General features: G+C 37.7%; 1 protein-coding gene across 2 annotated transcripts in view; it reads right to left on the bottom strand.

The window, feature by feature from the left end:
• Nucleotides 1–25468, bottom strand: part of LOC122813577 (BMP/retinoic acid-inducible neural-specific protein 3-like) — a 1515308-nt gene that overhangs the window by 102786 nt on the left and 1387054 nt on the right. For both annotated transcript variants that reach the window (XM_044085972.1, XM_044085973.1), the window contains exon 8: nt 4240–4462. In XM_044085972.1, the coding sequence (XP_043941907.1) occupies nt 4240–4462 (223 nt within the window). The remainder of the gene's footprint in view (nt 1–4239; nt 4463–25468) is intronic.

The raw sequence follows: 25468 nt of genomic DNA, 5'->3' as shown, positions 1-25468 counted from the left end.
CTATAACTGAGCATGGTTGTGAGTTTTCCTTCTTAGAAAGTGCTCTCAGGGATCTATATACTCTTTCAATTCCAAAAGATAAAGCTCCAAGTAGATTTAATGTTTTATTTGGTCAGGTAGTATACCATAGATTTTAATGCTATTTTGTCTCAGTCTATTTTCTAAATCATCATGTTTTTCTATGATCCAGTTATTTTGTTTTAAAATAAATTCAGTCTGAAACTCACCTTCAGTTATTCTTCTTTTATGATCATTCAAAGTCTCTACCATACTGCAAATTTATGCCCCTTGTTGTTTCATGAGAATTTCAAAATGTTCCATCCTCCTTCTGATCTCTTCTTTGAAACTTTCTAGCCTGGTATCCAGTTTGTCTATTTTAAATAATACATCCTGCATACCAGATATCAATGACTAGATGTATTTTTATCACAAGAATCCTGAGTATCATTTCTTGAGTGACTCATGTTGAAGTCTCCTCTCTCTTAATCAAGCAGTTGAAATTCTGACAGAAAAATTACAACTTTTGAAGAACTCAAAGCTATAAATGTTTTCTTTGACTATTAAAGAATAAAATTAGCTAGCAAGTATCTCCAATTTTTATTTATTTTTTATTACATTTTCTGTCAGAGAAATGTTTTCAGTCACAGAGCTTTGACCAGTTGCTGCAGTTAGCCATCTTGGCCACACACCCCTACCCTAATATTTCTGAATCTTCAAGAACATATGGATCTAAAGAATCCATATTAATCAGTTGCAAATTCTTACACTTTAATCTAACAAATAATTAAGTTGTTGTTAACCTGGAACTATTTATATGTCACAGTGTTCAAGCACCACCAAAGAGCAAAATATAGCATCCATTGAAGAGCAAAACAGTTATAGATCAGTATACATCTCCAAATAGGAAGACATGCACCCCTATTAAACAGCACACACTTTCAGTGCTTTACAATTAAATAAAATAACAAAATCATAGTTTCTTCACCTGTGCCCTTAAAAGGTCATCCAGGGTATAGTTAATAGCATACCAAGCACCACCACACATCAGAACATCTACATCTGCTCAAGAGCAGAACAGCCCCAGATAGGAAGACACACACCCATTAAACAGCAGCCACCTTTAGTGCTATATAAACCTATAAAATAACAGAATCAAAGATTCTTCACTGATGTTCTTAAAAAGGCAGCCAAAGAAGAGTTCCCAGCACACCAAGCACTATTAAAGATCATAACATAGTGTTAGCTCAAGAGCAGAACAGTTATAGTTCAACACACAGCTCCAGATAGGAAGACATGCTCCCTGTATTAAACATCATGTACTTTCACTGCTGTAAAACTAAACAAATAACCAAAGAAAAGTTACTTCAACTTTGTCCTTAACAGGATATCCACGGAAGAGCTGGCAGCACACCAAGCACTACTGAACATCAAAATATAGTGTTGTCTTAACAGAAGAACACTTATAGTTGAGGAGACAGACCCAAATAAGGAGACACTCCCCATTAAGCAACAAGTGTTTTCAGCACTGTAAAACTGAATAAAATAACTTAACAAAATCAAAGTTTCTTCTCCTTTGTCCTTAAAGGGACAGCCAGGGAAGAGTTCACAGCACAGCAAGCACAATTAACATCAGAACATAGCATCAGCTCAAGAGACAACAGTTATTGTTCAGCACACTGTCACTAAGAAATACACACTCCCCTATTAAACATCACATACTTTCAGTGCTCTAAAACTAAATAAAATGACAACATCAAAGGTTCTTCACCTTTGTCCTTAAAAAGGTCAGTCAGGGAAGAATTGAAACCACACCATGCATCACCAAATATTAGAATATAGTGCCTGCTGAAGAACAGAACAGTTATAGTTCAGCACATAGCCTGACTATCCTAGAATGTAACAATGAACATAAAGCTGCTCTGATATACAACATAAGAAATATAAAAATTGTGCATGTGCTTAAATTGTGTGGTAACATATGCTATCACAGACACAGTGGTCAGAAGCTAAGTATTCCTCAGATTAAATGACAGCTTTAAAAGTAGTTAGTTAACTCTGACAGTTTTTTGTTTGTGGCATTGTGTATTACAGTCTTTAATGCTGTAAAAATGTTTTCAGTGTTCTTCTGTGGTAACTGCTGCTGAGTATGACGTTACATGAGACATAATCCTTAAAGCATTCAGAAGTGCAGTTTTGTCATGCACCTCTCTGGGATCAGAAAGGTGTAGAACAAGATTAGGCTTTGTCCGTTTTGGTGCATAATCAGCACACCATGTAGTACAAGTTTTAAGTCACAGACAAAGATGATTATCCTCTGAAATCAGGAAAAATGCAACATTGTTATGCACTTCCCCAGCATTAATAATGTGCATAACACATTTTGCTATGCATCTCATAGAGCTGTTATAATTCAGTCTCATGATAGCTTGTATAAAATACCCATCATGAAACAGCACAGGATTAATGATTACAGCTTTAAAAATTGTAAACACTTTACACTGATGTAGGTTTTAAAGCTGACACACAGCTTTTATGGTTGTTAAATCCATTAGAGGTACATTCAGCTTGTAGCCCTGTGTGGAAGAACTAGTGCTTTACAGCTTTAAAAGTTGTAAACACCTTGTTTCCCTATACTTTTAGTTTTGCTGTCTTGTGGGACAGCTAAAGCTTCATGTATTAGAAAGTATTATGATGATTGTTTGGATGATCAGAGCTGTTAGCTAATGTGCTTCTCTTGAGGTGAATTTATTAAATACATTTTGCTAGAACATTAACAAATTGTTTATGATTGGTATCTAGATATAATCCTTTACATTATGTCCATGTATGACTTTTTGGTAATTTTAGAACATAAGTGCACTGCATGTACTACTGTGTTATGAGAAAGAGCTACAGTATTGTTTTTGTCCTTGTATAGCTGGGAGGAATATAAGAGAGGTGTCTCTTAAGTTTTAAATAAACAGAAATGTATTACAGGTTATACTTCTCATGCGTTATGAAATGTTGTGGTAGACATTTTTTAGAAGAACAAACGTTATTAATATTAATCTGTAAACTACATGGTACCATTTGAAAAAAGTCTTCAAATGTGTGCCAATTAAAAAGGGTATATGCTTTTGCCAAAAGGACACAAAACACTCCAGATAATGTAGACCATTCTTGCAGCTTTAAATAGTGATAGAGATTAATAAAGGTTACCACAAAGTGTAGATTACATGTACACTTAGTGTAATATTTCTGAGTGACTAGAAAGCACAAAAAATGTGATAAGAATGTTCTTGAATACATATCGTGTACAGTTAGTATACACTCAGTGCTGGCTTTATTGAATCTGGCCCTTGTTTTTCATGCATTATTTATATAATAATTTTCACATATTTTAAATATCTCAGCAACCTTGTAACAAACAATACTGATTAGACTCATATGAAAGCTCATAGATGAATGAACAAAACAAAACGCTACTGACAATATGTAAATAGATGAAGTTGGTTATGGGGTTGGGTACTGAAAGCTTTTTGCAAAATATTACAAGATTAATATTTACTGTGCTTATTTTGACTCATAAAATCCAGTTTAAGACCTAGAATGTAATGAATACTGCCACTGTAAAGACATTTTCCTGCTGAACTGTTTGCAGTTTACATTTCTTTATTAACCCTCATGGCCCCAGAGATATGAACATTTGTTTGAAATGTGAGGGTATAACTTTATTGTCAAAAAGTTAGGATGCAATCATTGGAAGTTAAGAGTATAAATCTCCAGAGCTCCACTGGAGTGAATGAGTTAAAGACGACGGAGATGTAGTATAAAGTATGAGCAGAAGCCTGCTTACCTTTAGCAGTATCTGATTCTTCCAAGTCTGAATATTCTACTAATCCAATACGAACTGTCAAACAACAGGGCACTGTACAGTGCATGCTGAATACATCTTTCATAACAACATCAAGGGTATTAGCTAAACTGTCAAACAACAGGGCACTGTACAGTGCATGCTGAATACAGCTTTCATAACAACAGCAAGGGTATAGCCTATAAAACAAAACTCTGAACTATGACACTAGTATTATTCAATAGTGCATTCCCAGTAATAATAAAAGTGTTTTTTTGCCACTGGCACAATACACTCATTGTGTTTATCATGTATTTAAACTTAAACATTCATGTAAATGTTATGTAGCCATTATGCATTTGTGTTTGCATTATATACAGCTGATGTACAGATAATGAAGACTATACCTTTCTCGCAGAAGTTTAAATTTAGGTTGCCTCCAGCACCGCCTGCTAAGGGCCAAGAGCTTATGGACCAGCTTCTGATACTTTCTCAAGATAACTCTTAGAATGTTTCCCAAATGGTCATAGCGATGAGTAAGAATAGAATCCAAGGTCCACAAGTGTGAGATAGAGGAGGTGTTCAGAAAGTGATCCATGGGCAAACTCTTCACAAACGACTTGAATTCCACTACAGAAAACAAAAGCTTAGTCAATGGTATTGGCAAGCTGTTGACAGCTGTACAGCGTAATTATTTAAACTTTAAGCTTGAAGTTTACAATCAGTGAGTTATATGTGTACATACTTTCAAACCATTGTAGTATATCCACCTGATTATAGTTACCTATTTCTTAGATTTTTTGGGCTGAAACCAAAATAGGTCCTAGTGGATCAGTATTCTATCCCCTCAGGAAATTTAAAATAAACAGATAAACAAATTGATACTGCTGCTAGCTCTAAGAAGACAGGAAACCAAATTGGTTGTTATAATGAAGACTGCTGTCTGAGGAAACAAACAGCCTATCGCACTGGATTGTCTCTTTGACTTCCTCTAACACTGTTAGACACAATCCTGCTTTTCACTGGATTTCTGAGTTGCACTCTTGCTACCTTCTCATTTATTTGTTATCCAGGTAGGTTGATTGATCTTAAAGACCTGTTTTGTCCATGATGTGGGCCAAGGCATTCATAGAAATAGGTGAGACTGCAATAAATAAATGGTGGGCCAAAGAATATGGTAAAAATCATATAATCTTTATAAATATGCAAAGGTGTGGTATGTAGAGTGTATATAATACATACAGTGAAAGGCAGCTTTATGCCCAGTAGAAACAGTATCTAAAAAAAACAAATTCATCTTGTATAACTACACACTAAAGGATTTCCATAGACTGATTCAGAGAACTGTTAACAGTGAATGCATTATTAAAAACTTTCTACAGGCTCAGTAATGCCTTTAAGCTGAGTTACATTTTCATTTGAGGATTAACAATAACTTAGGTGAATATGCCAGGTGAGCAAACAATAAGGCAAATAAAACGGGAGAGCTATTTATAGGCAAGTAGACTAGAGGAGAAGTCACACAATTAGAGTCGGAGGCCTACCTAACAGGAGGCTAAGAAAGCTTTATCCATTTCCAGAAAAGCAGTTGTATGTATAAGTATTTGTTAGGAAGTTCAGTATCTTTGTTATACTCATTTATAAAATGTTGACTGGGGAGTTCACTCCAGGTAGTAGGTGTCATTTAATAAAATGGCTTCTCTCCAACTATAAAATGGAAGGTCAATCTCTTGGTACACTTTTTCGCCTCCCATGCATGCTGACCATATAGCCAGTCACCACAACTCTACCCATTCATTCCCTTATTGAGTAAGAACTGAATGTTGCAGGACCAACATCCAGGCAGACATCAGAGGATTTGGTTATGCTTTCTCAGCACTGCAGCTAAATGTCACTAAGTGTTTCAGTAGTGGGGATGCAATTTGTGAAGTATGGTACTGTTACTTGCTTCAGTGAGTGACATAGTCAGTCAGACAACCTCGCCCCCACTGAGTGCATGGATTTACATGGATTGTGGTCTCCACCATGGATACATTAGTGAGATACACACATGTAAAATAAGCCTCAACCTTCTCCTGGCAGATGTGCCCAGATATTGCCTCTTCATTCATTTTCTTATCTGGCAAGCTCTTCCAGTATATTAGCCGTTAATCAAACCTGGGACGACTGGGTCATAATCAGGGCTCTTCACCTGTATGCCATAGATCCAAATATCTTAAGAGTTAATGCACTTAGTTTTGATACCTTATGGGCAGTTATGTCTGACAAATTTTAACCTAAGAAGAAGTGGGGACAGTATTTAAGGTGTATGAGTTTAAAGCTAAGGATGAGTAGAAGTAAAGTAAACGTTGGTAGCTATAAGAAACTAGCTAGCCTTCCCTAATAATATACAGTAGTGAATTAAGAGGTCAGGCACTGTGTTAAACCTGCAAACCTTGTTGTGTGGTCTGCAGCATTTTTCTCTTCTGAGACCAAATGAGCACTGGGACTGAGAACTCATATTCTAGCTTGGAGGGCTCTCATTGTTTCCATCATAAAGAGGTTCTGCCCTTGTAACTGAGGAGGAGGGGCTTCATTGCATTGTTTTGTAGCTTTCTATAGTAATCTTAAAGGGTGGCATTGGGTCTAGACAGATTCCTGTGTATTTAAACTGCTCTGTTTGAGTTATATTATATAAGTTGTGAGTAAGTCAGTTATGTAAACCAGTCCTTCTTCATACAGGCATATGATGGATTCATTTACCACTGATTTTTTTGTCTGACTGTATTAGTTTATTAGAAAGTAGTCAGTCCCATAGTTTGTTGAATTCAAGCTGCCGACCTTTTGAATTAGACCTAGGGAGAGTCCAGCATTTAGAAGGTCAAGGTCTTTCACATATAGGGCAGAATGATAACAGATGGAGATCACTTGTAAGTTCTCAGTAAAACAGGAGAAGAATACTAACCCCAGACTGAGCTCTTTGACTCCTGAGAGAAACATGCCCACCATAGTGGGCTAGGAACACAGTATCACCTGAAAGGTATGTTAATTAGTTAGCTGTGAAAGCAGCTGATTGGGTCATACTCAAATCTAAGCTTGGACAGCAGTATTATTCTTAGAATATTATTATTATTATTATTATTATTATTATTATTATTATTATTATGCCTGATCTTATATAAATGAATATAGCCCTTGTTAGCTGACCTCTCTCTATGTTTGAGCACACATATTTCATTACACATATATTTCTGTCAAGGTATTAAAGCCTTTAGAGAATACAGAATAACTATTATCAAGAAAGATCATATTTATTAATTTTTCTAGAACCTGAAAATACACAAGTTTTCCAAGAACTCTGTCTAGCACACTGAGGGCAGAAATGAGTCTAGAGTCCTCAGGATCGACAGGACTGGATACCTGTGATGGTGGAATTTTGGTTATATGTTTGATCTCAAAAGTGACAGTCCATGTATTGAATAATCAGCTAAAATCATTAGCCAGAGACTTAGTTAAGTAAAAGGACTTCCAGTTGGAGGAAGGATGGATAAAGCAGGGAACTCATAGTTCTACCTTCTATAAAGAGTTTCATGAGGAAATGTAATCTTCTTCCACTTCTACTTCCTCAAAGTAGGAAGTGGGTACTATACCAGAAATATTTTATGCTAACAGCAGGGTAATACTTACTACTACTTAAGTGGTAAGGGGTGTGAGCACCAAAAGCTCCTGAAGAAGGCACATCATTTTAACATTATCCAAGCTATTGTGAATCAGATTGCTGTCCAATATTTCCTATTTCATAGCATCTTCTGTAACTTCCCTAATAGTCATGCAGAGCATTTAGGTTGGAGGAGATCTAATGCTCTAAGATCAGATTCCTAGAGATATCATTCCATTTGAAACTATCCAGCTGAAATTAGTAGAGCAGTTTATTTAATTTTAAGAACAGAACTGCTTTCCACAGAGATAGGTTTGAATTTACAAATTTTAAAGGACCATACAGTAGAGGCTGGGAAGTGTTCACTCAGGGAATTTGAGTGAGCTTTGATTGGTACATGTGTAGATGGGATATTGGTTGATGTGACATCCAAAATGAAAAAATGTCCATAGGCCAGGTTTGGTCTGGCGGGTCCACTAATAACATGGTCAAGGTTATAAAATATAAGGTTATAAATGACAATAGTCCTGTTAGTAACACTTTGTTGTGACTCACCAAGTGAAGACTGACATTCACCACAATACTACATCTGTTACTTTTCTCATCAAGAAACAGTTGACTGAGGTCATTAGACTATCCATCATTCACAAAGGGGTAGCATGTAACAAATCACATCAAGAAACTTAGTTCTTCCACCTAAAACCAGTCTGGAAATAAGCCATCATCTGTTGTGGATATTTTACTTGCAAGTCAAGCTTGCAAGTTTGCAGCAAACAACACAGTGAGATGACAAGATGAAATAAAAAGTAAAATGAGAAAATGTAAGTTGATGAAGTCAGGGAAAACCATTTCACAAGACTGCCAGCTGAATGTAACTGGTTTCACAAGTACCTCCCTTGCCATTCACAATCTATTAAATAAGAACATATCCTGTCTGTGTAAGCCATGGCTCTAGATGATTGTCACTGTTGAAGTGACACCCCGATCCTATGTGCAAAAATGGGAAAAAGGGTTGTAATGGATGGAAACATCTCCTGGGCTAGTGTCTACCAAGTTCCTCCATGTTCATTTGACTCCTCCAATTTACCATATCTGTCAACAGCATCTAACAAAGCTAAACATTTTAAAAGTAATATAGTAGAAGGTGATTTCACAGCACTATTCTCCATTCTGTCCTACTGCCCCCTCCAGACCAACTATTGGGATTTGTATAATGTACAGCAGTGGTCCACTACTGAATGCCTTTAAATCTTAGACTGTGTTATTCTCTGACTTGTCCCTCTATACCAGTTCTTATGGTCCCAGATTAAATACTTCTGAATGGACTCAAACAGAAAACACTATCAGGTATATACCAACCATTGGATGTAGTTTATGAAACACACTGGAACACAATATCTTGGTTAGTATCCTGATTCAGAAGCACTGTTCTCTTTACTGCCACTTTAAGATACATCATTTCTTAAACCTAAGTGCCCTGGGGTGGCTTAAGTTGGAACCATCAGCACAGCTCAACTTACCAACAAAATCCTTTGCAAGGTCAGGGGTCAGGTATCATTCACAAATACCCCTGCTGAAGTAGCATGCTCTTTCTCAGCCTTTTTGATTGTCCATCTGCTATCTTCTGAACTTTCCAAGAACTTGCTATAAAATATGACCACATCTCATCTTCAGGCTCATTTCACAGACGACGAAACATTCTTAGCGCTAAGTTCTGCAATACTGACTCTATAAATGCCATCACAAAGAATCTTTGAATGTTTATTGGAAACAACACACAGATACTGCCTTTGTTGTATTACATGACAGACAAAATACAATCTTAACCATTTATTTCATGGTAATTGCAACTAACTGAGAACCTGCCATCAAACTGTTCATCGGTTCATAGGTAGGTACTAGGCTATTGGCCCAAGGGCCTACGTAAGCCTAGCCAGCAAGGTTCCATAGCTTACGCCACACAAGAAAGTTATTTTCCTATGCCACTGTCCAGCAGAGACACAGAAGTGATCCCCGGGGTGTATTTCCTATTTCCCGTCCACTCATCAAGATTTTTCTTGAAGAGTGCTAATGACGAACTTTGCTTGACATAGATGGGTAGCTTGTTCCAGAGTATAGGAAGTCTCTGGGACAGGAATCTATCCCTCCAGCATGTCCTGTTATTGTGGTGACAAGGTTTAGGTCCCTAGAGCGTGTAGCTTGGAGGGATTGGGATTTCTTTAGGTGTAGCATGTCCAACAGCTCTGGGTTTGACATAGCTTTATATGTTAGGCAGAGATCACCTTGGAGTAGGCGATATGCTATGGAATAAAGCTGGAGTTTTTGTTTTTTTTGTTTTGTTTGAGGCCAGTAATCCTCTTTGTGAGGTACTTCTGTGGTCTTTCCAGCTGCTGCAGATGTCTTGTGAGGTACATTCCAAAAGGGGCGTTGTACTCTATAATGGGTCTAATGAGTGATGAGTAGAGGGGAACAATGACCTCTTTTTTCCTGGATGAGAACCCTTTTATGATGAGGTGTGCCACATAGAAGGACTTCCTGATTACTGTGGTGATGTGACTATCAAAGGAGAGACTACTGTCCACCTGGGTCCCAAGGTCTCTTATCACGCATTTGGTGTTAAGTAGATTGCTGCCTATGTGGTAGTTCATGGGTACAGAGTTTTTACCAAAGGGAATGACACTGCACTTTTTGGCATTGAGCTTGAGGCCATGGCTCTTGACACCAGGCATCTGTCTCAGTGAGGCCCTTCTGTAGGATATCCACATCATTTGGGGACTTGACTATGGCTCCTAGTTTGCAGTCATCTATGAACTTCATTAGCCAGAGGCCTTCTGTGTTAGCTTGTACTTCAGAGAAGTAGATACCAAACAGGAGAGGTCCCAGGACAGAACCCTGTGATACTCCACTTGTCACTGATTTGAGGTCAGATTTGGAGTCTGCAACTTTACAGTGTGGGTTCTGTCAGTGAGCCAGTTGGCAACCCATCTTGTGACGTAGGGATTTATACCTAGTTTAGTGAGTTTAGCTATAATTCCAGAATGGGGGATGGTGTTGAAAGCCTTGGCAAGGTCAAGATAGGCTGTGTGAACCACCTTACCCTCATCCACGGCTTTGGTGACTGCCTCAAAGAAGTCGATCAGGTTCAGGAGGCATGATCTGCCTTTCACAAACCCAAACTGGGTGGGATCCAGAGTTCTCTAAGCACTACATTAATCTTACAGAATTCTGCCACACCCACACACACTGAAGCAATATAAAAAATGTGGTTATAAAATGTTTTTGTATGTATGGGGGGGGAGAGGGACAAGTCCTCTTGCACCCCTTGTGGAAGCATACAGTGGATATAAAAAAGTTTACACACCCCTGTTAAAATGCCACATTTTTGTGATATAAAAAATGAGAACACAATAAATCATTTCAAAACATTTAACCACCTTTAATGTGACCTATAACCTGAACAATTTAATAGAAAAATAAACAAATCTGTTAGGGGGAAACATATAAAAAATAAAAAATGTAGAATAAGCTGGTTGCATAAGTGTGCACACCCTTAAACTAATACCTTGTTGAAGAACCTTTTGATTTAATTACATTATTCAGTCTTCTTGGGTAGCAGTCTATCAACATGACACGTCTTGACTTGGCAGTATTTGCCCACTCTTCCTTATAAAAGAGCTCCAAATCTGTCAGATTGTGAGGGCATGTTTTGTGCCCAGCCCTCTTCAGGTCACCCCACAGATTTTCTATTGGATTTAGGTCTGGGTTCTGGGTGGGCCATTCTAAAACTTTAATTTTCTTCTGGTGAAGCCATTCTTTTGTTGATTTAGATGTATGCTTGGGGTCATTGTCGTGTTGAAAGGTGAAATTCCTCTTCATCTTCAGCTTTCTAGCAGACGCCTGAAGGTTTTGGGCCAAAAGTGACTGGTATTTGGAACAGTTCAGAATTCCCTCCACCTTGACTAAAGCCCCAGTTCCAGCTGAAGAAAAGCAACCCTAAAGCATGATACTGACACCACCATGCTTCACCGTGGAGATGATGTTCTTTCGGTGATGCGAAGTGCTGTTTTTGCGCCAAACGTACCTTTTGGAATTGTCACCAAAAAGTTCAACCTTGGTCTCATTAGACCATAACACATTTTACCACATGCTTTTGGGAGATGATGTATTGTTTTGTAAATTTTAGCTGTTTTTCTGTGCAAGAAAAGGCTTCCGTCTTGCAACTGTACTCCATAGCCCAGACATATGGAGAATACAGGAGATAGTTGTCACATGTAGTATGCAACCAGTACTTGCCAGAAATTTCTGCAGCTCCTTCAGTGTTGCTGTAGGTCTCTTGGCAGCCTCCCTGACCAGTTTTTGTCTTGTCTTTTCATCAATTTTGTAGGGACATTCAGTTCTTCGCAACGTCACTGTTGTCCCATATTTTCTCCACTTTTTCATGACTGCCTTCACTGTGTTCCATGGTATATGCAATGCTGTGGAAATTTTTTTGTGCCCTTCTCCTCACTGATACTTTTTAGCAGATGTCTATTAGTGTTTTTGTGATAAAATGTAAAATAAAAGTTTTAAATGAAATCCAAATAATCATTGTAGAAGTAAAGCAGTATGCACATTACAGTGTTTATGGTAAATGGGATGAAATAGCCAAGTAATGGGACATTGTAATGGCTGCAGGGGACTCTGGGGCCATATTTTGGTTGTCTGTTCTTCAGTTTGCATTTGAAAGTTGGTATCCCACAATTCCACTGGAGCGGGCAGGGTTATGTAATAGTATATGCAAATTTTATGTTAATCAGAGTACAAATTTGTACCTCATTTTCATGGGCCTTTGTCCAGATTTTTGATGTTGTCAGGTTGAGAGGTATGCTCCAAGAGTGAATTTTATGATGCATTTTACCAATAATGCAAATGTTTTTTGCAATATAATTAAGAAAAATTGGCCTGTCCTATTATCTGATATAAAAATTAGTGGCATCTTAGGAGAATGTCCACATTTTGTTTTTAAAAATAAGAAATCCCTAAAGAGATTATTGTGTTATGGAAATAAACATAAAGTGAGGCAAGAAGGAAACAGGGGGACAGTGCTATGTAACAAATGTAATTATTGTTCATTCATAGATAAGAATGTGATTTTTAGGCACCCCATAACCAACCATATGTTTGAATTTAAGATTAGAGCAGATTGCTCTACTTTAAATGTAGTTTACTTAGCTTGCTGTGAAGCCTGCTTGTCTTTTTATATAGGAAAAACAAACAGGATGTTTAAGGAAGGATTAGAGAGCATATTTTAGCTACAAGGAAGGGAGATTTAAGAAATGCGCTAGCAAAACACACACACGATGAAGGGGCTTCACACACATTTAAATTTAGGGTTTTAGAGTGTTTAAATTTTAGTAACCATATTGGGGATATTAAGAATATTACTGAACAATGGGAAACAGAATGGAAAATTAGGTTCCAGGCTAACAGACATCCAGGGTTAAATGGTAAGGTCCCTTTAAAACCATTCCTTAAAGCTCGTAATTTATTTAAATGAAGTTAATGCTTGTTAGTTATGTGATGTGTTTTATTTCTAATGTATGGTTATATAAGGAGGTTTAATTAATGCTGTTTTTATTGGTATGAAGAAGTGCTCAGTTGGGCATGAACGCGCTTACCATTGTATGAATTAAAGAATTAATTTTTACATCTGCTGCCGTGGCTGGTCCTTTTGAAAAAATACATATGCTGCAGTTTCCTTTGTTGTTTTTTGGATGTGTCCACAGTGGAATACTTTTTTGCTAATCTTAGAAAATAAATCATCAAGACAATCATTTAGTGCAAAGAAAATATTACTAGAGGAACAAGTGGCACTATTTTTTGTACCAGGAGGAGAAACAAGTGCCAAACAATAAGTGAGAATTTGGATTTAGATTTAGATTTGAAACTGAGACACAGTCAAACAATACAGCAACAAACATTAAGGTGGATGCAGCAGCCCCAAAGAGGTGACAGTTTTGGATCTCTGAATTTAGTTTTGGATATAACTTCAACCTGGAATGTGGAAATAAACTCAGAACTGAACAATATTTAAAAGGTCATTAATATTTCAGATAGTTATTTGTAGCTAAAAAGACTTATTACAGAAACATTATTATATGGCTGAGGTTAGAAGAACATCATATGCTGCCAACGTATAAGTAAGGGCATGGCATCCAGGTCATAGAAAGTCATAGTGCCACTTTATTTGGCCCTTATCAGCCTCATCATTGAGTATAATGCCCCCTTCGGCCTGTATCTGACCAAACATATGCAACAGTTGTAATGCCCACAAAGGTTCCTTACCAGGAGAATCCAGGGTATAAACACATTGTCCTTTGCAGATCACCCTAAAGCAGTGTCTGTATACTCTATTGCCTACAGGTTATTAAGAAATGACCTGTCCCTAGAATCCTCAGATTCAGCTCTAATAAACCTTTTGCACTTCTGTAAAATGAACATTATTAGAACATCTAGATCCAAGGATTTAAATTTTGCTTGTGACATAAATAAGACATGTTGGCGAGACAGATATGTGTCTCAGAGGACCCCATCCATGTGAAGCAGAGCCCATCCTTAACCCTATTTAAGCGTAACCTTAAGTAATGGATGTGAAATCAGAAATCCACCCTGGGTCTTTGCCTCTATGTTTCTGTTAACCAGAGGCAGACAGTAAGGGTCTATATTATATGCTTGAAGTTTTAAAACTTCGACGGTCATATAATCGACCCTATATGACTGAAGTTTTAAAACTTCAAAGATATAAAAAAATAAAATAAAAACAAAAACAATCTACCTGAATGCTCTGAGCAGGGGGGTAAGCCCTCCTGCACCCCCCACACCCCCTGCTACTTAAATATACCAACTCCTAGATTGCACTACAGTGAAGTGAGATCACTGTAGGGAATATTTCCCTTTACTTTACTGTAGTGCGATTTCAGAGTTGGTATATTTAAGTAGCGGGTGGTGCAGGGGGGCTTATCCCCCTGCTAGAGCATTCAGGTAGGTTGTTTTTGTTTTTATTTATTTTTTATATATGTTCAAAGTTTTAAAACTTCGCTCATATAGGGTCAATTATATGAGCATTGAAGTTTTAAAACTTCGAGCATATAATATAGACCTGACAGTAATGCCCAATCTTACACAGTCCTCTGCATAAGGACACAATTTTGTTGGCTTGTACAGCTAGGCTTATAAAGGCTCTGGTGTTCGTTAGCTAGTATAAGACAGACCAGCCTTAGTCTTAACAACATATGTCCATGTTGCATTTGTATGATCAACCACACCAGCTTCTTGTTGATACACGTTTTTGTCAACCGGGTTCTCAGTATCTCTCCAAAATTTAAAACAAACAATGACTCAGCTGTTCTGATACAGACTGTGTTTTTGTTCAGTTTTATGCCAAGCTAATGCCATTTTTTGACTGAAGTAATACTGATGAGGTAGGTGATTTTTTTTTTCATTTCCTTCCCATGAACAGCTGCGAATTTGACAGTTCCACCAGTCATAATGGCTTGTTTCAGTACATGACCAGAGCTAGCTAATGGTCATTTTTGTGGCTGGAAGCCCATTTTTCACGATATTTTATCAGTTAGTATGATTGCTTCAGGTTGCCCAATATAATGGAGATACCTCGGTGAAAAGGCAATATGCTGAAATTTCCAGGATGAAAATGCACAAAATTCTGATTTGTTCAGAAATGCACATGAAATAAGATGCACTCATAACTACTCCATGCAAGGCTGGGAGGTTGTGTTTCATTTTGCTTGAGAGCCAGTATATTGTGAATTAGTTGCACTACTTATCCCCTGTGAAAGAATGTCTGGAGAGGCAGCTGGGAAGGTGAAAGCTACAATGGCTGCAAGTGTCTGGAACACTGTCTCCAATACTGTGTCCCTTTACATTTAATTAATACCATTAACAGACCTGCTTTTGGATAAGAAAAGTAATTTGCAAAATTAAAGCAAACTGGTGACGAAATACAAATAAAAGTTATTGCCATACATCAAAAATTAGAACAACATTATAAGGACTAGCTCTAGTAGTAGAATATAATCAATGTTCACTGCCAACATAGAACATTATAGACTAATAACAGAGAATTAGAATGGAAGGCTGATGATATGGAGAGCAGAGAAGAGCATATTGAAATAACCTTTAATTGATCAGACTGCCAGAAGGAGAGGACGGTGGAGATCCTATTTTATTCATATTAATTAGCTTTGCCTATTATTTAAGTGAGCCTGGCCTCCAGTAGTAGAGAGAGAGCTCACTGTATCACTTCTAGGACCCCTAATGATCTACTAAGACACTTTATCATCAAGTTTTCGAATTACATGGACAGTGATGAGGTGTAATATATCACCCGGAAAGTCAGACTAAAGTGTACGATAAAAGGAACAGTTGTCAACTTTGCCTCTACTTATAATGCCTTCTTATTCAACAAAATGAAAGCTTTTGTGCTGTTGCAAAAGTGGTTTTAAAGAGCAAGGCTGTTTGGTCCATCTGAGACTCTCTGCTGTCCTTTATGTGTACATATGAACCTTATCCCTTTTTTTAATTACCTGGGTTGTTAAAGCATATTTGGACAAAGAAAGGAAAAGACCATGCAGGACAACCTATAACACTTACTAACATGCCTAACATAAATGTAAACTACTCCAGTCACCCAAGGTGGGATGAAAATTACCTGCAAAAGAGAAAACTCTTAGCCTTGTATGAAGTCCAGGCATCAGCTTAGTCTCTAGCCATTCTCACCCTCCAATCAAAAGAACACAACAGGTATCTAACCCTATGGAATATGTTGGATAATGAGCAACAAATAGGGATGGGCTTACTGGGCCGTCAATGAGGGAGGTGGATGTGATTGAATAAGGCTAAGTCACTTCTCACCTAAATCTTTCTCAGCAGAAACTTGTTGTCCAAGTTTCTGATTTGCACATCTGCACTCTGTAACATTATTCACAAAGCTGGAATGGACACTTCTTGAGCATGGCTATATAGGAACAGAAATATTAGAAAAGACTTTCCAGGGACAGTTACTAATATTTCAACAGTTACATTACATTTGTGGTATGTATTACTTCAGGGTATTGAAATGGTTGATATTTAATGTTTGTTTCAAGATCATTGGTAACTAAGGGGACAGTTTGGGTGAGTCAATGGACAGCGTTAATGGGCAAGAGACACTTATGGAACTAAACCATATCAACCAAGGACATCATGATGATGAACCTACTTGTGCTCAAGGTTATTTGATTCCCTTGCCTTTTTCTAGCAGTATTAAAAGTGAATGGTGTGGCAAGCATAAATGTTGGGTGTACTATGCTTATGATGTCTTGTCTTGACTGTGCCCAATTTTTTTATCTCTCAAGTTAGAATTATTTTTTTGTGTGTGTCGCTATAAGACATAGTATGGCCACTAACATGATTCTTAGAATGAATAATGTGGGGTGTAAACAGCAAATAGAATTATCATCAAGATATCTTAGTGTCAGTATTACTATCCACCCTACTACTACCTCCTCAACATTTTATTTATTTATTTTATTTATTTTACATTTGTTAACCGGGATAATCCAAATGGACCAGGTCCATTTTCAGTGGAGGCCCGGGGAGAAAAGCTCCACAGTTAGATAGATTAAGTAACAAAAATAGACAAACAGACAATGATAGCACAGAGACATGCATAATAACAATAGTGAGCTTAAACTGTCCCAATAAACTATGAAATAATTGCAAGTCTACAAGTCTAGACCTTATAATCTTGTGTTATTTCAACAGTAGGAAGATTAGGAAGGAGACAAAGCAGAATAAGAAATACAGTCATCTTTATGTTATACATGGGCAAATCCAGGTTTTCCTGAGGTGTGATTTGAGTGATTTTTTGAATTGTGTGATAGTAGAGGAAGAAGTTATAGAAGAGGGGAGGTTATTCCAGTTTTTAGCTATGGTATGAGAGTATAGAGCTTTCCCTGCAGTATTATTGGCACTAGTTATACAGAGGCGAGATTTATTGGTAGAATGAAGTAGATGATTAGTAGAATAGTGGGAAAGTAGTTGTTGTACAGCTGTAGTTTTGTCAGGGTACTTCAGGATGTTGAAGGCACTGACTAGCTGTTTGTAGGTGAGTAGTTGAGGAAATTCTAGCCATTGAATATCCCTAAGTGCACGGCACTGATGGGTTCTCTAGGTAAAGTTGTTAGCAAATTTGACAACTTTGTTATAACATGGCTCAAATTTTTCAAGGGTACTTCAGGATGTTGAAGACACTGACTAGCTGTTTGTAGGTGAGTAGTTGAGAAAATTCTAGCCATTGAATATCCCTAAGTGCATGGCACTGATGGGTTCTCTAGGTAAAGTTGTTAGCAAATTTGACAACTTTGTTATAACATGACTCAAATTTTTCAAGGGTACTTCAGGATGTTGAAGGCACTGACTAGCTGTTTGTAGGTGAGTAGTTGAGGAAATTCTAGCCATTGAATATCCCTAAGTGCACGGCACTGATGGATTCTGAAGGTAAAGTTGTTAGCAAATTTGGCAACTTTGTTATAACATGACTCAATTTTGTCAAGGTCAGTTTTTTTAATGTGGGTCAGGATTGGTGCTGCATACATAAGAGTGGACAATAGGTGAGTTTGAGCTAAGGTGATTTGTGCTTTGTGAGAAACTTCTTGTGTCTATAAAGAGTTCCCATTTTTTATGGACTTTTTGGATGGTCTGAGCAATATGGACATCAAAGAAAAGATTGTTGTCTATTTCTACCTCAAGGAGCTTAGTATGGGCCGTAGGAGAGATAACTGTGCCATTTCTAGAGGTGATAGAGAAAGTTAGAGGAGTAGATTTAGATTTATTAGGAGTGAACAGGAGTAATTTAGTCTTGTTGGGGTTTAGAATAAGTTGGATGTCAGTGATCCAGCTTTCAACAGAAGTAAAGGATTCTTGGGTCAGCTGCTGTAGGGTGGTCAGAGATGGGGCTAAGCAGATAAGTGTTGAGTCATCTATATAATATATAAGTGTGGCCTGCTGGGTGGCGGTATGTAGATTGTTTGTGAAGCAGAAAAAAGTAGCGGACCCAGGATTGAGCCTTGTGGTACACCTATGGTAGTTGGAAATAGAGGAGATAGTTCACCTTGCCATTGGACAGATTGCTGTCTGTCTGAGTGATAGTGTTTGAACCAGGAGATGGCAGAGGGGGCAAAGGATAGGGAGGTTAGAGCATCTAATAGTTTTGTGTGTGAGACAATGTCGAAATCTTTAGAGAAATCTAAAACAATAGCAGATGCATAAGTATTATTGCTTCTATGCTGGTTAACCTGATTAGTAAAAGGCAGAAGAGCAGTAGTTGTACTGTGGTGTGGGCAGAAGCTGTGTTGACTGGTGGAGAGGAGCTTATGTGTGTTCAGGAATTGCATAACTTGGGAGTGAATACATTTCTCAAGAAGCTTAGATAAGGGAGGAAGTATGGCTATTGGATGGTAGTTTGAGAAATCATAAGAATTGCCACCTTTATGTAAAGGTATAATATATGATATCTTCCATAGTAGAGAGACATAGGCTTCTTGAATAGATCAGTTGATAAGGATTGAAACTGGGTAAGATAAGCATTCAGCTGCTATTTTTAAGAAGTTAGCAGGTATACTGTCAGCTGCAAGAGGGGTAGGTTTCAAGTTTAGGAGGAGTTTTTTGATTTTAGAGACAGGAACAGGTGAGAGAGTGAAGGAAGGCATGTCATCTGGACATTTACTAGAGGCAGATGAAGAGCTATTTTTGGGTAGTTGGGTGGACAGCATCGGATTGAATTAGTAAAGTGATAATTAAGTTGGAAAGCTGTCATTATTGTTATTATTGGGGTAGGTGGGGGTAGGAGTGGTTGTTTTTCCATGTTTTAATAGAGAATTGATAGCATGCTAAAATTTTTGGGGGTCTTTTGAATGTCTGTTTTGGAGACCAAGAAAGTAGTTTTGTTTATCAGGTTTGGTTTATTTTTTTAGCCAGATTCCCAAGTTATTTGTAGTTTTGATTGGCTTGGTTACAGCTCTCCTTTTTCCATTGCTTCCAGGCCTTGTCTCTAGATGTTAGTAAGACTCTTGTGTCCCTACTTAGCCATGGAGCTAATTTGCTTTAGTCCTAATTTTCCTGATTGGAGAAACTGAATTGAGGGCACTAGTGAATATACTGTTAAAGAAGTCCACTGCCTGATCTAATCCTAAGGTTCGTAGAGGTTCCCAGTTGCACTGTTTTAATATATTGTTTAGATCCTGTGGGTTCAGTTTGTGGACATCGCTGATTTGTCTCTAGATTATAGGCTTGGGAATACTGGTACGTTTCCTTAGGAGGAATGTAGGGTGGTGATCACTAAGCCCATCTGGTAGGCATCCTGTCTGGTAGTTTTGTTTGGAGCTGTTTACTAGTATCCAATCAATAATGGATTTCTTTTAGGATTTTGTATCTATTCTGGCGGGTTCTTGAATAAGCTGAGTAAATCCATACAGGGTGATTTGGTTGGTGGGATTGTTAGAGTTACAGGCTAGCCAGTCGGTATTTAGGTCACCTAGAAGAATTGTCTCTTGTTGAAGGTTATGTCTGACCCTTTGAAGGATTTCTTCAATTATGGGGGTGTTGTTTCCTGGAGGGCTATAGCTACAGAGAATGTTGATTTTTTTTTGTGTGATTTATAGCTAGAACTAAGGTTTCAGCATTTTGAAATTTGGGTAGAGGGGTTTGTAGAAGTTGAAGGTTGAGTGATTTTTTTAAATGAATTGCTACTCCACCTCCCTTTCTACCTGTTCTGTCTAGCCTTAAGATATCATATCCTGGAGAGAGCATTTCTTCATTTTACGTGTTAGGTTTTAGCCAGGTCTCTGTTATGGTTAGTATATCAGGGGAGTAGTAGGTTATAAATGCATGTAGGTCAGGGAGTTTGTTGGAGATGCTTCTGGTGTTGATATTAATGATCAGTAGATCAGATTTTAGTTTGTTTGAAAGTATGTTGCTACATGGTCCTGGGTTTGGGTGTATGTCTCCTGAGATTAGAAGTGTTGTGCATATAATCAGAATATATTTAATTGTATGTGCTATATCTGTGAAGGATCTGCGTGGAGTTTTTCTAATGCAAGGATCTAGTAGGTAGGTCTTGCTTGTGTGCAATACAGTACAATCATTAAATAATGTACAACAGATGGTAAAGTTTATGTGGGCTTTAGTATGTGCTATAGTATGCATTGCATGATAGGAAGTGTTATCTAGTGGTATGTATGGATGTGATATATGCTAAGGTAGTGAGAGCAACCAAGAGAAGTGATAGTAGAACTTGCATTTTAGGGTGGAAGTGGCATTTAGGTAAAGGCATTGTTCTGATCCAGATATAGGGGGAGGTGAGGGGGTGTAGCTTTTTCGCTGCTATTACCTGTTTGTAAGACTGCTACTGTTTTCAGAATATTTTATGCAGTAGTTTGATTGTGTTGCTAGATACTTATAAATATGCTAAGGTACTAATACAAAGGAGCTGTGATCAGTGTAACATTATGCAAGCAAATAATTGGTCGAGCAGTTTAAGTATAACCGTACACAAGAAATAAAATCATTTCCCACGAGAAAAACACTTGGGACTAGCCCCAAAATAGGAAACATAACCCACACGAGATACTTAGAAGGGGCATGTCCTCAAATTCAAAATGACTAATGGCCAATCCCAGCTAGCAATTTGCCACGCATTTCAGAATGTGGATTAAAGAAAAATAAATTTTTAGAAGATCAAAAATATAATTTAACAACAGAAAATGTCCTATTTTAGTCCATACCAGTGCACAAAGTCAGTTTATATCACAAAAAAGCGAAAGGTAATATACTTTTGCACCAATGCGCTGTATGTTAGTGCGAGCACTGCTTTAAACAGTTCATTCTTTCAACAGTCTCTTTGTTTCATTGCCTTTGATTTGGGCTTTGCTGCCTTAATTGGTTTCTTTGCTGCACCTACTGCCTTGGTTGGCTTCTTAACCTTTTTGGCAATGGACTTAGGCTTTTTTACTTTTGTGGTGGCTTTAGCCTTAGACTTTTTCTAGATCTTCTTTTTGGGCTTGGCACCGGATTTCATTGCGGGCTTGGCGGTACTTTTTTTCTTTTCAGGCTTCCCTTTCCAGTTTGTAAATAAATAGTCCAGAAATCAGCAGACTTTTGTGAGAACAACAGTCTGATCCTTTGCACACAGCCTTGCCTTCCCTACTGTGAGGGCCCACTCTATGTCTTTTCTTAAGAACTAACCCTCTTGACACCTGTCCCTACCCTGCAGGCTGATATCCTCAGAAATGGACCAGGGTTACAAGGAGGCTTTAATACAAAATATATTTGTTAGTATAATCTAGGGATATACCAACAATGCATGCTTTCCTTCCGTAATGTTCTCCACTATCTTTCCCTTCTACCCATAGTCTACAAGGATGGTGATAGGATAGCCTGGTGCTTAGACTTGTCCTCAGTAGATTTCTTACTGAGAGTTACTTCAATATGAAGATTATCAGCATTTCTTGCAAATGTTCATTCTATTGGAAATCCAAGTAGGTGGTAAAGGAAACAGCAAACTGAATGTTCTCTCCTGATATGTGAGCAGCCTAAACTCAAATATAAAATTGGCCTGTATCATCCAAGATACAATGATTACAATTTTAGGTCATATGTTTACAGGGAATAAAATTATCCAGAAAATCAGCAAAGATAAGATTATTTTACTTAATGACTGGTACATTAACCCATTTACTAACCTACAATCTAAGGGAGTGTTAACTGTAGTCTACAGTGCATTCTGATGGCAAGAAATCAAATCTCTAGCTGATAAGGTTGTTAGATGGGTGGTAACAAAGGAAGGTCACAGTGCAAGGGAGACTGTTATAAGAAACGTTTATGTCCCTAAGCAAGAATATTTTGAACCATTTGATTCCTTTAAGGAGGCATTAGAAGAGATGGGAAAAGCCTCTCTTGCAGTAATTTTAGGTAAAAATTTATTGTGGTCTTTGGCAATGAGCTTGACAAATTACTAAAAATATGCCCAACATTACATAGGCTTGGGGATATCATTTACTCTTTTTTAAATAATTCCACTTGACAGATGCTTGCAGAGCTAGCCATCCTGAAGACTGGTACAGTAGGTTGGATTTTTTTCTTAGTCAGACAACAAATACTAGAAAACCTATGCCTACACAGTTTACTGCAATTTCTATATGTAGAAATTGATCTATTCACTTTAGGATAGGTTCCTATTATTAGGAACCATAGGCTAGATCCCTTAATTCTCAAAGATAAAAAGCAGGCTGGACTGTCAAAGCAGTGGGCTTTACAGTATTGGCAGGATAGATTAATAATGGGTCAGAAGACTGAGGATGCTTGGGACACTTTTCAATTAAATATCCTAGCTTTTGCTAGACATCTAGGGTGCACTGAAGTTTAAGCAGCTAGAAGAATCTCAGGGACAGCTTCAACAGGCAGTAAGAGCTTACTAAAAGAGTTGCTGCAAAGACTCTAATACTCCAGTAAAGATAAATGGGATAAAACTGGAGATAAGAGTGATCCAATACACACTGCAACATGAGAAATGGAAATGCTTAAAACTAATGCACTGGACAGTGCAGCTAAGTCCCCATAAACTATTGGCATCATGATAGTTTGAAACAATATTTGGGTTAAAGGATAAGTTGGAGTCATAAGGCACATGATGCCTAGAAGTATCAGAATCCACATATCTCTGATGTCTTTCAGGGTAAAATACAGTGGATATCACTGTTCGCCTAACAAAAGGAGACCCTATTCAAGCCTTTATGGGGTTGAGGTAGGGAAAGCACCAGAGCCAGATGGCCTATCAATAGACTTGTACAAGACACTAAGTCAAGAACTGGTGCCAGTGTTTCTGAATTTATTTAATGAGACTCCAACTAAGGAGGAACTTCCTGCATGGGCCAGGTTAGCTAACATAGTTACATTTGACAAGAAGGAGAAAGACCCACAGCAATCCCACATAACTGTAGGCCTATCTCATTACATCTGGTGGAAAACAAATCTTGACCAAGGTTTTGGCCTTTAGACTCAGTCAAATGCTTCCCTCATTGAATGATGACAGCCAGCAGATGTTTGTACTCCAATGACAGGGCATCCTGGGTTTACGGAGACTTTTTATAAATATTCAACTGGTAGGTGACTGAAAGATGCACTGCTAGCAGTAATATTTACAGATTTTAACAAAACCTTTGACACTGTCTGATAGAACTTTATGTAGAACACGATGCAAAAAAATTAGGCATAACTGGGAAACTTCATGCTCAGACCCTTTGATATCCTTAGAGCACAAAGCAGGATACCCACTGCCACCTATTCAAGAGGTGATAGGTCATCTCACAGAAATGGGCCTCAAATATGTAACATCCCATACATATCCCGGATCTCAAATTTCAAGTAGTTACTCGGAGATGGCAACACTCAACCTTAGACACCTAGTAAAGTAGTGTAGTGATAACTTACAGTTTCGGCATTGTTAAAGCTACAACTATTAGCCAAAATCACTGCAGTACACATGTGTTTCTTGCCAAAAGATCTAGATCTAGCCAGATGTATCCCTGCTTTAGCTACCCATTTATTAACAGCAAAAGTACAAAAGCTCTTCATTAGGTTCATATGGGATAAACAGCACCCTAGTATGGCCCGTAAGAAATTTATGACCTCCAATCACTTTGGAGGGTTAAAAGTCCCTGACTTACTCAGATACTGACAAGTAGTGGATCTAGCCCAGATGGTAGTACAAGCAAGGACCCAGCCTAGACCATTGTGGGTACTTCCCAAACTACTCTCATAAAGATACAATTAGAGAGGGGCAATGTTAGGAATAACAGGTGGCTATGAGACTCAGAAGATTTGAGAAAAAATGTTGTTAGAGCTTGATCAGAGAGTCTATACACTAGTTGGATGTGACTCTAGATGAATCAACAAGTCCTGATATAAAGCCAGGTAATTTTATGGGACAAGTGGCTAAGAGCTGATCTCATATACTGGACAGACATATAATTTTGAGATGAACTATCCCCCTTGTCACTGACAGAATGTAAAGGAAAATGTAGAGATCCTACCCTTCCACATGGGCAATATTTACAATTGAAGAGATTAAATAGAATTATGTGTTTAACCTGTGACAAATTCTACCATATTTCAGGGTGTGATCTCCAGAGAAAAGCTAACCAGCCTAAGCTCCTATCTCTTCTTTATGAAGCCCTACCCAATTATAGTATAAATGTCTTTTTGATAATGACAGAAAACAGTGGGCCACCTATCTGAACAAAGAGGTCACAGTAAAAGAGTGGTATCATGTTATCAGCCTGATCAATAAACCACTAAGCCTACCCTCTACAGCATGTTGTGATTTCAAAAAAAACAAAACAAAACAAAAAAAAAAAAAACTCATTCTGGCATAACCCCCCACCCCAGGCAAATACACTCAATTGTGTGAGATGATAGAAGCTGATGCAGATTATCATCTGCCCTGGTCCTGCCAAAAGATTTACCTGTTTTGGACCAGAATCCATCAAGTAAAACTGCCAACTGCTTGACACCCAATTCAGCCCCTAACTGATGTAAATTTTGGGTATTAGGGATCTTATCTGAAGAACTATGCCTTACTATTACCCGAGGCATATGTTTCCTTTAAGTAACAACAGTCATAGCAGCTATTATTTATTTATTTATTTTTGGTGAATGTATGTCTCTTATGATTTTGAAATAAAGTTATTTCACAAAAAACAAATGTTTGAAATTCTTTAATGACAAACTGAGGATCATTTCTAGATATGACATGAAAAATGTATTTTATCATTGTGAAAACTAATTCTGAAGATGTATGCCACACTTTGAAGAATGCAGGGTATTTAGAATAATAATATTCACCTTTGCATGAGTCAAACTAACAATATTTTAAAGACAGAGACTGCATAGTCATAAGTTTTATT

This window comes from Protopterus annectens, chromosome 10.part0 (genome assembly GCF_019279795.1).
Source record: "Protopterus annectens isolate FY-2018-M chromosome 10.part0, PAN1.0, whole genome shotgun sequence".
In the NCBI taxonomy this organism is placed as follows: Eukaryota; Metazoa; Chordata; order Ceratodontiformes; family Protopteridae; genus Protopterus; species Protopterus annectens.
Note: the sequence above shows the minus strand (reverse complement) of the source record. Positions and strands in the feature narration are given on the sequence as shown.